Raw genomic sequence first — 14,890 nt, forward strand, 5'->3', positions numbered from 1 at the left:
TCAGGAGGGATCATCAGTTCCTGGAGAAGGACATCATGCTTGGTAGAGGGTCAGAGTGAAAAAGAGGAAGACCCTCAAGGAGATGGATTGACATAGTGGCTGCAACAATGGGCTCAAACATAGCTACGATTTTGAGGATGGTGTGATCAAGCAGCGTTTAGTTTTATTGTGCACAGGGCGCTATGAGTTGGAGGTGACTAGGGGGCACCTAACAACAACAGCATATGGTAGACATGTGGCTACAGACGTGCACACATAACCTACCGTACATACACACAGCTGCATGCTGCGTGGACTGTATCTCACAACCCCCGCTTTGGACGCGTTAAGCCCTCCCCAGTCCCACCCCTGAAAATGCCAGAACCCACAAGACCTGGAAGCTTGAGTGGGCCTCTCACAGGGCTTTGAGCCCTCCCTCGCACCCTGACCCTCCAGCGGAAAAGGTCCTAAGCTCGCTCCCGTTATCTGAGGCAGCCTGTGGGGCAGGAGGGTGGCGCCTGCGCCGCCGCCTTAACAGCCGCGTCTCAGGTTCCCTGTGGAGGAGACGCGGCTGCCGGCCCGACCCCTCTTGGCGTGGGGGACCCTCGCCCACCCCGTGCGGCATTGGTGGCTGCGGTGCCTGCACTGAAGCCGCGGTCTTGCGCAGGCTGACGGTGCAGACCCCACGGACCCGGCCCAGGCTCGCCCTAGTCCTTTCCGGCGGGTCGTCCCGCACCCTCCCAACCCGCCGTCTTCGGGCTGCGGCAGTAGCCGGCGTGGGAGGGCCAGTGCCCGGGGCCTCCGCCACCGTACTGGGCGTAAGTGGAACTCCATGGGGCACGCGTGGAGCCCAGCGAGGCTGACTCGGGGTCTCGTCCCGCGCCCCGTCTCCCACCTCGGACCTCCTCCCCAGCAGTCCCGCCATCCCACGCGCCCCGCCCCCGCCCCCTGGCGCTCCAGTGCCCCCGCCCCCTGCCCCGCGCCCCAGGCCCCGCCCTCGGTCCCCGCCCCGCGCGTCTTGGGTGAGCGCCAGACCTCGGAGGGGCGACGGGCAGGGAAGCTCGCGAACTGCACACGACCGCGCAATGGAGGCGAGGAGCGGCGACGCTGAGGGCCGGCGCCCGCGGGTGCTGGTGGTGGGCGGCGGCATCGCGGGGCTGGGCGCCGCGCAGAGGCTCTGCCACCACCGGGCCTTCCCGCACTTGCGGGTCCTCGAGGCCACCGGCCGCGCCGGGGGCCGCATCCGCTCGGAGCGCAAATTCGGTAACGGCCCTTTACTGGAGCTCCTTCCTGGAACCTCTCCCCGGATCCTCTTTCCGGAAACCGTCCCCAGAACTCACCCAGTGGCGCTCTAGCTTGGCGGGCCTCGGGGCTTGGTCTGCGCCCGGGGTGAGCCGGCCCCGATGCTGACCTGGCCCCCAGAGTGAACCTCTGTCCCACGTGCACTTAATCAGCCGGAGTTTAGGGCCCCGAAACTCGGCAGCCCTCTCTCTAAAGTTAGTCAGGCCCAGGGGAAGGGAACCTCCTCTACACAGAATAAGCCCCTTTCTGCCCCCCAACCCAACCTTCGGGTCCCTCCCAGGCATCCCCTCTGCCCCCAAGCATCCCTGCAAGTGACCTTCCAGGCGGGTGCAGGTCAGCCCCCGTCCAGGGGTCTCTCTTAAACCGAATCTGATAGGCCTGCCCCTGATTGTGTGAGACTGGCTGGGCTGGGGAGCATAGGAGGGAAGGGCAGGGTGGGTGTGGTCTGAAGAGAGCTCAGGGGCACCTTCCTGGGGAAGAGGACCTCATGCTGTGGTGCCCTTGTCCCCTCCCAGGTGGCGTGGTGGAGATGGGTGCCCATTGGATCCATGGGCCCTCCCAAGGCAACCCCGTTTTCCAGCTGGCTGTGGAATATGGGCTGCTGGGGGAGAAGGAGATGTCAGAGGAAAACCAGCTGGTGGAGTTGGGAGGCCACTTGGACCTGCCTTGTGTGTCTTATGCCAGCTCTGGGCGGAATGTGAGCCTGGAGCTGGTGGCGGATATGGCCAATTTGTTCTATACTCTGCTGGACCAGGCCCGTGAGTTCCAGCATGTGGTCGAGACCCCTGTCCCTAGCGTTGGGGAATACATCAAGCGGGAGATCAGCCGGCACATGGCAGACTGGACAGAGAACAACGAGACCAAGAAACTCAAGCTAGCCATCCTCAACACCCACTTCAACGTGGAGTGCTGTGTGAGTGGCACCCACAGCATGGACCTGGTTGCCCTTGGGCCTTTTGGGGAGTACACCATGCTGCCAGGGCTGGACTGCACCTTCCCAGGGTATGTGCATGCCCCCCTCCCGCCCCTCGCCCGCCCCCCCAGGCCTCCCATGTCCCAGCTCTCTCCCTGCAGACAAGGCTACCTCCCCTGCTGGTCCAGGCCCTCTGGCCCTGCGAGGCAGAGTTGGGCAAGAAGGCTGTTTGTCCTCTCTGTTTCAGAGAACCTTTTGCCTTTTCCTGATTTTTCTCATTTGGGAAAGAAGAATTATTTTGAACAGAAAGGGATTAAAAGAAGGAAAAAGGTCTTGTAACTCTTTCCACATTTACTGAGGTCTTTCATGTGTCAAGTGCTGTGTGAGGGGCTTCGCCTATAGAGATGGCCAGACATGCCCCCTCCCGAGACACGTAGCTGCCCCAGGCCTGTGAGGGACCATCCCCAGTGGACTCTTCTGCCAGGCTGCCCCATGTATCCCCTGGCCTGTCTAACTGGACCCTCCATCAGCCCGAGGCTCCCAAGCAAGGGGCTGGGCATTTGCGGCTTGGGAACCTTGTTGTTTCAGGATCTTTGCCTTCATTAGCTCCTTTAATCTTCCCATTAGCCCAAGAGGCAGGTATTAACATTCCTGCAGCGCACACGGAAAACCACAGCTTAGGTCAGCAGCAGGAGCGGGGTGCGTGAGACCGACTCCAGGGCCACTCTTCTCCTGAACCCCTGCACCCCCCTCCTGGCAGAGTCGCATGCTGGATCAGGAGGAAACTCAGTGGTTTCCCCTGAGATGGTGGTTCTGGCCATTGAGGCTGTTTGAGAGTCTGTAGGGTTTTATTTAAGTGACTGCCCGCCCCCCTCCAGAGACAAGCTCTTTCAGCACTAATGGTGCTCATGTTCTTCAGGGGCTATGAAGGACTCACCAGCAGCATAGTAGCCTCCTTGCCGAAGGACATCCTGGTTTTCAACAAGCCTGTGAAGACGATTCACTGGAACGGATCCTTCCGGGAGGAGACGCTTCCTGGGGAGATGTTCCCCGTGATGGTGGAGTGTGAGGATGGGGACCGCTTCCCAGCCCACCACGTCATCCTCACTGTACCCTTAGGTAAGGCTGAGCTTCTTCATCAGGTGTGCAGTCCACATGCACACTCCAGGTGCTGCTGACCCCAGCCTTGTCCTGTGTCAGAGTTGTCTCTGGGATATTTGCTTTGCTACTAAGCTCACACTTTCACCTTAAGAATTTCCAGGTAGACCTGTAACCCACTGCTGTTGAGTTGGCCCTGACTCATGGGGAACCCATGTGTGTCAGAGTAGAAATGTGCTCCATAGGGTTTTCAGTGGCTGATTTTTCAGAAATAGGTCACCAGGCCTTTCTCCCGAGGTACCTCTGGATAGACTCGAACCTCCAACCTTTTGGTTAGTAGCCAAGCACATTAACCGTTTGCACCACCCAGGGAAACCTTCCACGTAGACAGAAATGGTGTATTTATGTTTCTAGGGAGCTTATGCTTTGGGTATAAGAGGATGCAAGCAGTGTGCACTTTGCCCAACTGGAGGTCGTTGGAAAGAGCCAGGCTGCTTTCCGAGGGTAGCCAGCTTCGCTTTCTTGGTGACGGGAAAAGAGCATTAAAAGCCAGTGTTGAGGTTAGCTCTGATGTTAATCTGTGGATGGAGTTACAGATAACAATCCTACTTAACTCCAGATCTGCTGCTTTAGGTGGAAGTCTTGGAGTAGAAATTGTTTTAAAATTTGGAGAAACATGGAGGTGATGGACTCGTAGCTGCGGTATCACACTGGTGTGATGCCTGCCTTGGCTAAATTTATCCTGTCACTATCCCCCCTTGACAAATGTGAACATTTGGGCGAAGCAGTTAAGAGATTTAATTGCCCAGGTTTACAAAACTCGCAAGTGCTAGAGTTGACGTTGGAATCTTGGTTTGGCCAAAGGGTGAAAAATGAAGAGTCGCCACCTGACGGGCCAATGCTCAGTGCATCTGTCTCCTTACAATCACACTAGACATCTCATCCTAATTGTAGTTTGCTTTGCTTTTTTGCTTAATAAATGTTTTTTGTTAGTGTTTCCAAATCAGCACACATAGGTTCATCATAGTCTTTTTTTAATGTTTAACGTCAAAGATTTTGTTCACTTAGGGATTCACTCACTCACTCATTTTTGCAATTCATAGTTACTGTAGTATAAAGCCCCTGCTAAACACTAATCATCGTCATTATGCCTAAGTTGACATTGTTCACATGGAGCCAAGTCATGTACCACATTGTTTTCTTACAGCCACATAGTATCCTGTTGTATGTACATGTTGTTATTTAACAACTGTTGATGGAAACTTAGGTTTTCATTTTACACAATGATTTTTGTGTAGGTTTAAAGACATTTGTGTGAATATGGAATCTCTGGTGGTATAGTGGTTAAGAGTTAAAGCTGCTAACCAAAAGGTTGGCAGTTCAAATCCACCAGACGTTCTTTGGAAACGCTATGGGGCAGTTCTGCTCTGTCCTGTAGGGTCACTAGGAGTTGGAATCAACTGGATGGCAATGGGTTTGGGTTGTGTGAATATACCTGTGGGATCATTCCCTGTAGTGAAAATTGCTGGGTCGAAGCCTGGACAAATGGGACTGCTTTAGAAGGAGAACATCAGAGTGCGCCCACTCCCCACATCCTCACAGCCCCTCGATGGCCTCTGTGTCATTTTCTGTTGGGTTGTTCATTGTTTTCTTACTGACTTGCAAGAGCTATTTTGTACATTAAGGAAGTTGGATTATTATCACGTGCTACAAATATTTCATCCTGACTTGTTATTTGCTTAATTTAGTTATTTTTGCCACATAGATTAATATTTATGTAGCTTCTAGATAAAACCTGTGTATGTAACTGCTACTCCAAACTAACTCTTGAGCAGGGAGTTTAAGAGGCTGAGAGGCAGAAGGCTCCAGATGGAGAAAACTGGTCAGGCCAGTTTGGGTGGGGTGGTGCTCAGTGTCCCTGCCTGGCCATTGGTGGCTACGGTGCCTGGGGTGTCCCTCTACTGCAGTGCTAGTCCTCAGGCCATCTTCATTTCTGTCTGGTGTGGGTCATGGGACTGGTCGAATGAATGGGTGGTCTTTGAAGGAAAGTGTGGCTTTGATGTCTCATGTCCCTGAGAGCCTCTTTCTCTGACTGGTTGAACTGGGCATAGGGGTTGGGTTCATGTTGGTGGTTGAGTCCAGTTTAAGAGTTTCATGTGGGTAAGTCAAGTACAATTGTGAATTCCAGGTTTTCTTAAAGAACACCTGGACACCTTCTTTCAGCCGCCCCTACCCCTTGAGAAGGCAGAAGCAATCAGGAAAATGGGCTTTGGGACCAACAATAAAATCTTCCTGGAGTTCGAGGAGCCCTTCTGGGAGCCAGACTGCAAGTACATGCAGGTGGTGTGGGAGGGCTCGTCACCACTTGAGGACGCTGCACCAGAGCCTAAGGACACCTGGGTCAGGAAGCTTATTGGCTTTTTGGTCCTGCCCTCCTTTGGGTACGTATGCTTCCCAAGTTTGTCTGTGGTCACTGCAGGTGTGACCCTGAGTGCGCGCAGAGTGCACGCAGAGTCGTTAGGCCTTTACTACAGGGCCCAACAGTGTGGTGATTCATCGCGGTGTGTTTCTGGAGGGTTCCACAAGTGAGGAGCTCAGGAGCACCCCAAGGCCCTGGTAACAGGCATCCAGGCTAGAACCCCCTGAGGAAACAGATGGAAGATTTCTGCACGCAGCTGGTTGGGGTCTCGGGACCTAGAATGTGCCAGTAGATGGGAAGGTATATTCAATCAGTAAGAAAGTATTTATTGAGATTCTGTAGGAAGCTGGGCCTTGTAGGTTAAGAAGACATCTGAAATATAGGTCTGTCCGTAACTGGGGGGCAGTACTTAAACATGCGACACCAATTGAACAAAACATCTGTGATTGTTAAGGTTGTGTGAGGCCATGATTCTCAGTGGTTTGGCAGTTATGATGTAGTTTGGCACTCGTAGATGTTGTGATCACTTCCGTGATGACATTTGATGTAATGTAATCACCTCCATGATGGGATCTGCTGTGAGTAGCCAGTCAGTTCAAAGGGCGTTTCCTTGGGCATATGGGTTGTGTTGAACATAAGTGGACATTCTGGCAAGGTTCATGGGCTTTTGCTCCCTCTGGATCCTGCAGCTAGCTCTTGTTCATCTGACCTCTTGTTCTTGGGACTTGAGCTAGCAGCTTACTTGTGATCTTGCCTGCCGAAATTGGGATTCATCAGTCTTCGCAGGCTGTGAGCAACAGCCCTGCTCTCTGCCGTGTTGATCTTGGGTTCACCAGCCCCTGCAGCTACATGAATCAGAAGAAGCCTTTACCCTGACCCATGGACTTTGGACGTTCCAGCATCTACAACTACGTGAGCCATTTCCTCGATATAAATCTCTCTCTATATGTATTTATACACTTTACTGGTGTCGTTCAATTGCATCCCCCAAAAGTATATGTCAACTTGGTTAGGCCATGATTCCCAGTATTGTGTGTTTGTCCTCCATTTTGTGATTGTAATTTTCCTGTGTGTTGTAGATCCTAATCTATGCCTGTGGTTAATGAGGCAAGATTAGATTATGTTAAAGAAGATTAGGGTGGAATTATAACACCCTTATTAAGGTCACATCCCTGATCCAATGTAAAGGGAGTTTCCTTGGGTGTGGCCTGCACCACCTTTTATCTTACAAGAAATGAAATGAAAGGGAAGCGAGCAGAGAGTAGGGGACCTCATACCACCAAGAAAGCAGCTCTGGGAGCAGAGTGCGTCCTTAGGACCAGAGGTTCCTGTGGTGAGAAGCTCCCAGGCCAAGGGAAGATTGATGACAAGGACCTTCCTCCAGAGCTGACAGAGAGAAAGACTTCCTGTGGAGCTGATGCCCTAAGTTTGGATTTGTAGTCTACTAAACTGTGAGAAAATAAATTTCTCTTTGTTAAAGCCATCCACTTGTGGTATTTCTGTTATAGCAGCACTAGATGACTAAGACAGAATTTGGTACCAAGAGTGGGGCATTGCTCTAATGGATACCTAAAAGGTGGAAGCAGTTTTGAAACTGTGAACGGATAGAGGACTCAGAAGGAAGTGAGGAGAACTCTTAACACAAGAGACAGCACAGATGATCAGAAGCCGCACCAGAGAACCAGGAGCAACAGAGAACCGGGAGCAGCAGAAAACGGGAAGCTGCAGAGAATTGACAGCAGCAGAACCAGGAGACCAGTGCCAGACAGTGCTGAGAGCTGACCCATGGAGTGAGAGAGCTGAGCGCCTTCCTGTCGAAAGCCTACTAGTGGAGCCGGGTGCCTCCATGCACTTATAAGTGGAGATACAGAGCTTTGGAACACTTGCCCCAGCAGGGCAGATTCAGGCGTGAAGCACGAGGGCCAAGAAGCCAAGGAACCAGGAACCAGAAAGCAGAAGCTGAAGATGTAAAGAACACAGGAAGCCGAGCTGCCTCAGTCTCCTAGAGTGTGGCCATGAACTCTGGGGTCTCAAAGGGTGAAGCCATGGCCTCTGGTGTTTCTAAAGTGGAGTCGCCACTCAGATGGACTAGGAGAATGGCGCGCCTAAAGCCGAGGGAGCAGAGTTCTCTCCCAGTGGGCCTGGAAGGTGGAGCTGAAGCCCATAGTCAAGGGGCCTCCACTCAGAATCTAGAGAGTGTGGCCAATACCAAGAGTCTGGAGGGCAGGCCCATTGTGCAAATTGTTTCAGAGAACAGAGTATTATTTTCAAAGCCTTGAGGGCTAAACTAATGTGTTCTGCTAACTGGCTTGGTGCCTGTTAAGCCTTCTTTTCCTCCAATTTCTTCCATTTGTAATGGAAATGTCTACCTTGTGCCTGTTTCACTGTTGTACTTCGGAAGCAGGTAACTCGTATTCTAGATTTCACAGATGAAGAGGAATTTTTGGATTTTGGACTTGGAGTTGATTTAAGACTTTTGCTATGACATGATGGGGTAAATGTGTTTTACATATGGCAAGGACGTGAATTTTGGGGGGCCAAAGGGTGCAGTGTCATGGAGTGAATTGTAGTCCCCCAAAATATGTGTCAGCTTGATTAGGCCATGATTCCTAGTAATACGTGTTTGGCCTCCATTTCGTGATTGTAATTTTTCTATGTGTTATAAATCCTAACCTATGCCTGCGGTTAACGAGGGGAGGTTAGATTATGTTAAAGAGGATTGGGGTGGAATTGTAACACCCTTACTAAGGTCACGTCCCTGAATCAATGTAAAGGGAGTTTCCTTGGGGTGTGGTCTGCACCACCTTTTATCTTACAAGAGATGAAAGGGAAGTGAGCAGAGGATGGGGGACCTCACATCAGCAAGAAAGCAGTGCCAGAAGCAGAGCGCGTCCTTAGGACCTGCTCTGAGAAGCTCCTAGGCCAAGGGAAGATTGATGACAAAGGCATTCCCCCAGAGCTGACAGAGAGAGAAAGACTTTCTCTTGTGATAATGCCCTAAATTTGGACTTGTAGCCTATTAGACTGAGAAAATAAATTTCTCTTTGTTAAAGCCATCCACTTGTGGTATTTCTGTTGTAGCAGCACTAGATGACTAAGACAACTGGGTTTGCTTCTCTAGGGAACCGAGCCTAACACGACATCCTTCTACATAATGGAATCATAAAAAAAAGAAAAAAATCATAGGCCCGTGAATAAAGTGCTATAAATTGCATGGCCCAGTCCTTCAATACAGTAGCATACGTGGATTTAGGTGCTGATTCAGAAAACAATGCTTGACTAATTTAGGGATGGACAGATTGATATTTTTGGCAAGATTAAAGAACGAAGTCAGCATATAGGGTTTGGAAGTGCCTACTTCAGCTGGCAACTCAAGCCATCACACAAATGCTTGTCTTCAGGGCAACCATTGCCCTTTATATGCAGCACAAGTAAGTGCTTGGTGGCATTTCCCATTTCGTCCTGTGAAATATTTAAAAGACATGGACTCAAGATATAATAAAATTAATAATCTTTACTGCTTCATCAAGGACATTATCTCCAGTGAATTTGCTTTTTATTTTTTTTACTATGTATGTGTGTCAGTGAAGAACATAGTACCCGTGAGCATGGCTGGGGCCACTGCCTTGATTCTGCTAGGAGCGTCAGTTTTTCCCATGCTGCTCTTGCTTGTCAGAGCAACTGTCAACATCGTGGAATCCACAAACACTGCCTTGGTGTTATGAGGATGGTTCTGGCCTCACAGACCCCTGTCCGGGTATCTTAGCTCTATCTAGTGCTGCTATAACAGAAATACCACAAGTGGATGGCTTTAACAAACAGTCGTTTATTCTCTCACAGTCCAGTAGACTAGAAGTCCAAATTCAGGGTGCTGGCTCCAGGGAAAGGCTTTCCCTCTCTGTTGACTCTGCAGGAAGGTCCTTGTTATCAATCTTCCTGTGGTCTAGTAGCTTCTCAGCACAGGAACCTTGGGTCCAAAGGATGCTCTCTGCTGCTGATGCTGCTTTCTTGGTACGAGGTCCCCCTGTCTTTCTGCTCCCTTCTCCTTTTTATATCTCAAAAGAGATTGGCTTAAAATACAATTTAATCTTGTAGATCTCATTAACATAAGTGCCGCTAATCCATCTCATTAACATCATAGTGATAGGATTTACAACACTTAACATAGGAAAATCACATCAGATGGCAAAATGGTAGACAATCACACAATACTGGGAATCATGGCCTAGCCAAATTGATTCATGTTTTGGGGGACATAATTCAATCCATGATGCTGGGTCTCAGGACCCCCACAATTTGGGGCTACAGTTGAGAACCACTTGCTGACATTCTCTCTGTCTGGGTTGTCAGGGATTCCCCGGAATAGTTCCTGGCTCCTTCCCAGCCCTCTCTTGGCCTTCCTCCCTGCAGGTCTGTCTACGTCCTCTGTGGATTCATTGCTGGGCTGGAGTCTGAGTTTATGGAGACTGTGTCTGATGAGGAGGTGCTTCAGTCTCTCACTCAGGTCCTTCGGAGGATGACAGGTACTTACTCCACTGCAGAGCCACTGCCCTGCCTGTGCTTGCTGGTGGCTGGTCTCCAAATGGGAACTGAACTCTTCAGAACAGGGAGGAGCTCAGGTGGCTCTAAATCTCCAGGGGAAGTCCTTCCTTGTAACAGCAGAGTCAGCACCAGCCCTTGTCTCCAAGGAACTTACATTACTCAGCAAACCCTTTCTGCTTCCCTTTTCCAAAATCAGCAACCAAAGTTAGTGCCGTTGTCCTCAGCTGGGTGAAGAAGCTGAGGGTCAGACAAAGCAAAGTGATGTCCGGCCACCTGATCTGCCGGGACTCCCCCTCAGCCGGCTGCAGTGTGCTGGTGGTCATTCCCGTTAGCGGGCAGTACTTGTTTGTGTGTCTGGAGTTTAAGCAGACATGACAGGCGGAGCCTCCTAGTGCACTCTGTAGCTTGGTTTTCTTCCCTGGCCATGTCTTTCATTTTGGAAACAGCTTACTCCTTAGAGAAAAACATATTGCCAGCATGCGGGTAGGAATGTAGCATTAACAGGTTTTTCTCTGTGGTTCAGGGAACCCACAGCTCCCCGCACCCAGGAGTGTGCTGCGGTCTCGCTGGCACAGTGCCCCATACACCCGGGGCTCCTACAGCTACATAGCTGTGGGCAGCACTGGCGATAACATCGACCTGCTGGCTCAGCCCCTCCCTGCGGACAGCGCGGATGCCCAGGTAGGACGACACCCTTAGCCTGCAAACTGGAACAGGCCCCATGAGGGGTGTGAGGGAGCCACAGGGGGGCTGGGATCCTGTGACTAAGGATTCAGTTTGTTCTTGAAATTAATACGTTTCAAAATATATTATCAGCATTATATGTGCGCATGCTTAAAGAACCAGAGAATGCACGGTGCTGGCTGACAAAACCAAACCAAGCCAAAATCAAAACCAAAACCTAGCAAGCCAGTGGGGGATATGCCTCCTCCCTAGAAGCACCTGCTCTTTTAGCTGATTGTTGCCTCTAAATTTACTATATCTCTAAATAACATGTTCATACTGCCTCTTTAAAAGAAAAAATTATTGTAGAAAACTGCGAATATGCACAGAAGCAGATAGGACTTCGTGTTCCCTCAGTTTCCATCCTTGTCAGTTCACAGCAGCTCTGTTTCCTTGATCCACATCCCCCTTTACTGTTTTTAAGTGTATCCCGTACATGAAATTATTTAATCTGCAGACATTTCAGTGTGTATCTCTAAAAGGGCATGCTTAAAAAAAAAAATTAACTATAATACTATCACACTTAAATATTAACAATAATCCTTAATATCTGATATTCAGTCGGTGTTCAGCTTTCCAGTTGTCTCCTAATCTTTTCAATTTGCTTGTTTGATAATGTTACTTTTAGAATTTTTAGCTTTAGGCATTATTGACTGAGCTCCCAGTATGGAAGATAAGGTTTTAGCTTTCTTCATTCCTCTGCCCACCCCAGCTCCCAAACACCCTCTTCCTCATCCTCCCAGATGTTTTGCAGACATTTTGGTGCAATCACTATGCAGTGTTACATTATCTTGTTAGTTCCGTAAACAATACTCATGCCTGAACTGTGAGGATGGAGTGTTTTTTTTTCCTACCCGTTTGTGTGTGTGTGTGTGTGTGTGAGATTGTGTGAGTGTGTGATTGTGGGATCGTGAGTGTGAGAGTGTGAGCATGAGTGTGTGAGCGTGTGAACACGTGTGATAATGTGTGTGTAAATGGCATGTTTTCTGTGTATCCTCCCACCCCCAGCAGTCTAAACGCCTCTCACTTCATCTAGCTGCCTCTGTGTGCTGTCAGCTCTAGCTTCTTGAAGACACAGCTGGCACCTGCTTCAGCCCCACCTGTAGCCCTCTGTGCCTTGTGCATGGCTGTCATTCTGTGACCTTCTTCTGTTACCATTATCCTGGCGATTCCCTGTGCCTCTCTCCTGCTCTGGACCCTGTTCCCTGTGTTGCACATCAGCTTTGTTGGCTTCCTCCTTTCCTGGAGCATCTACCCCAGTGGCTTTCTGAGTAAGGGTGCATAGGAGGTAAGGCTTTAGAGACCTTGTATGTCTGAAAACGTTCCAGTCCTGATTGCTGCATAACAAATGACCCCAGACTTAGTGGCGGGACAATCACTTTATTATGCTGACAGATTCTGTAGGTCAGAAATTCAGAGAGCGCACAGTGGGGACAGCTTGCTTCTGCTCCAGGATATCTGGACCAGCAAGGTGTGACTCAGAACCAGAGGCCTGGAGCCAGTTGGAGCTCATTCACTGAAGGCTGGGACGGTGGCCTGGTGCCCCTGTGTGTGGCCTCTTGTGTGGCTTGGGCTTCTTCACATATGGTGGGCCTACATGGCAGCTCAGGCTCCAGCCCAGGTTCCTGCAGTGTGGAGAGCTGCATGTCGTCTGTGACCTCGCCTTGGAAGTCAGAAAGTGCTGCTCTGCCTCCTCTATTGCTGCAGCAGTCACCAGTCTGTGCTGATTCCAGTAGAGGGGGAATAGCCTCACCTTTCTCTGAGAGGAGACACATTGCCATCGAGTCAATTCCGACTCATTGCCACCCTATAGGACAGAGTAGAACTGCTCCATAGAGTTTCTAAGGCTGTGATCTTTATGACAGCAGACTGCCTCATCTTTCTCCCGTGGAGCGGCTGGTGGGTTTGAACCACCAACCTCTTGGTTAGCAGCCAAGCACTTAACGACTGTGCCACCAGGGCTCCTCTGTGAGAAGAGTATCAATGAATTCATAGCCATTTACAAACTGCTCATTGGGTGAACAATTCTAGCTTGTGAATCGTGTCCCTCAGGGGTTTCAAGGCATTCTCCAGGGTTGCTGTTGCAAAGTCCAGAGCCTTTCAGTTCGTTACTTTCTTACATCATCTGGGTTTTTTCTTTAATGTCTTCGGAAGCTTGAAAGACAATTAGACACCAGTATTTACTGAGTACTAACTGTGAGTTTGATGCTGTTCTATCCACTGTATCGTTATTAGCTCATTTGGTACATCTCTGCTTTGCAGCTGTGCACTGGAAGTTCACCAGGAAAGCCTTTCATCCTGTGCTGAGCCCTTGGCCAACCCTTTCAACGTGGAAACTCATGTTCACCAACTTGGAAATTCTCTTGAACTATCTGCTGTATCTCCTAACCTCCAGTTTATTGTTTTTTTTTCCTTTTCTCTCTGAAATTTTTATTAGTTAGGTGCAGGATTTCTTGAGTGTTCCTCAGATATATTTTCCCTTCTAACTTCTCTTTGGTTTTTTGCTCTACAACGTCTTGCAAACCTTCTGTTGAGCTTTTAATTTTGCCATTGTGCATAACTTCCAAGAGCTGTTTCTTGTTCTCTGCAGCTCCCTCCGTTGTTGTTGCTGTTTGTGGTAGTAGTAGTACGTGGCTTTTGTTTTATGCTCACATAGGGTGTGTGATTAAGTGAAAAACAAAAGTACTTACTGGCTGTCACCTCTGCAGCCACATGGGAGAGGCTGGTGGCTATGTCCACATTCTGATCCAGACCTTCTTTTGCAGCTCCAGATACTGTTTGCCGGGGAAGCCACACATCGGATGTTTTATTCCACCACGCATGGGGCATTGCTGTCAGGGCGGAGGGAGGCTGACCGGCTTACCAGCCTGTGGCACACGAAGGCGCAGCCACCCCAGCCTGAGCCCTGAGATCCTCCCTGTCTGCTCTTGCCATCCTTCCTCTGACAGAGGAGATTCAGCCCAGCTTGAGATGTGGGGATGCAGTGGCGCTCCTCGTCCTCATTTGGTATCCAGGGTTTACCTGCCCCCATTCCTCACATCTGCCCTTGGAGTCCGGCCAGGGCTGAGCCCTGGCTGAGTGCTGCTGCAGACATAAAGTGCTCATGCTTCTGTCAGGGTCGCTGTCCTTTGTCCTCACCTTGCCCCAGGCCCAGGCCCCATGTTTATCCCAGTGCGCAGCCCCTCCCTCTGGGTCCCCTGGACTCTGGGTCCTGGGGTTGCCTCTCATTTGATGTCTCCTGTGCTCTCCGAGTTCTTGTTGCCGGTGCCTGTGACTGTGGTGGACGTGATGTGCTTCCCCAGTGTTCATGGGCAGATGCTGATGGGGACCTGCTGTGTGGGAGGCTGGGCAGGGTGCTTGCCTGAGCTTGTGAGCACCACCAAGGGCGGAGGTGGGCAGGTGTGCAGAGGAGGGCACTGCCCTGGCTTGGGAGGGTTCTGGGAGAGGTGACAGGGTGTATAGGACCCAGCAGGGTGAGTGGCAGAGGGGGAGGGGGAAGGAGAGCTCATGGGCATGCAGGGTGCAGTGCTTAGCTCCCCAGCTCACCACATTGCATCCTTGAAACCACCCTGCACATTGGCCACCTATTCCCATTTTCACAGCTCACCAGTTGCCCAGGTTCACAGCTACCAGATGGTGGAGTGTGGATCGGAATCAACTTGACGGCAATGGGTTTGGCGTTTTGTCTTTTTTGGGCACCTCTCCATGATTCCACGCTACCGATGGTGAGGCCTGGAAGGAGGCCAGTGCAGTTGGAGGGGTGCTCTTCAGGAAGGTGCTGAACTCCTGCTCCGGAGCCTGAGTCCACCCTGCAGGCAGTGGAGGCTGCTGGAGGCTTGTGTGGGGGGTCAGTGTGTGGGCTTGTTTGCTGCAGGAGTTCCTGGCCACGCACCTACCTCTGAAGTCGGCCACCC

The 14,890-nt window shown here is 50.7% G+C and overlaps 1 protein-coding gene across 2 annotated transcripts; it reads left to right on the forward strand.

Moving 5' to 3' along the window:
• The first annotated feature begins 985 nt into the window (after positions 1-985).
• Positions 986-14,091, forward strand: PAOX (polyamine oxidase). Of its 2 annotated transcripts, XM_049854713.1 has the most exons (7): positions 986-1,242; positions 1,797-2,283; positions 3,114-3,313; positions 5,481-5,733; positions 10,122-10,234; positions 10,777-10,934; positions 13,742-14,091. In XM_049854713.1, the coding sequence occupies exons 1-7, from the start codon at positions 1,065-1,067 to the stop codon at positions 13,883-13,885; spliced, it is 1,533 nt and encodes a 510-aa protein (XP_049710670.1). In that variant the 5' UTR covers positions 986-1,064; the 3' UTR covers positions 13,886-14,091. The 2 variants fall into 2 exon arrangements, with proteins under 2 accessions (XP_049710670.1, XP_049710671.1); XM_049854714.1 differs by lacking the exons at positions 5,481-5,733; positions 13,742-14,091 and having other exon boundaries at positions 10,777-10,864.
• The last annotated feature ends 799 nt before the right edge of the window (positions 14,092-14,890 follow it).

Source organism: Elephas maximus, chromosome 16 (assembly GCF_024166365.1).
Source record: "Elephas maximus indicus isolate mEleMax1 chromosome 16, mEleMax1 primary haplotype, whole genome shotgun sequence".
In the NCBI taxonomy this organism is placed as follows: domain Eukaryota; kingdom Metazoa; phylum Chordata; class Mammalia; order Proboscidea; family Elephantidae; genus Elephas; species Elephas maximus.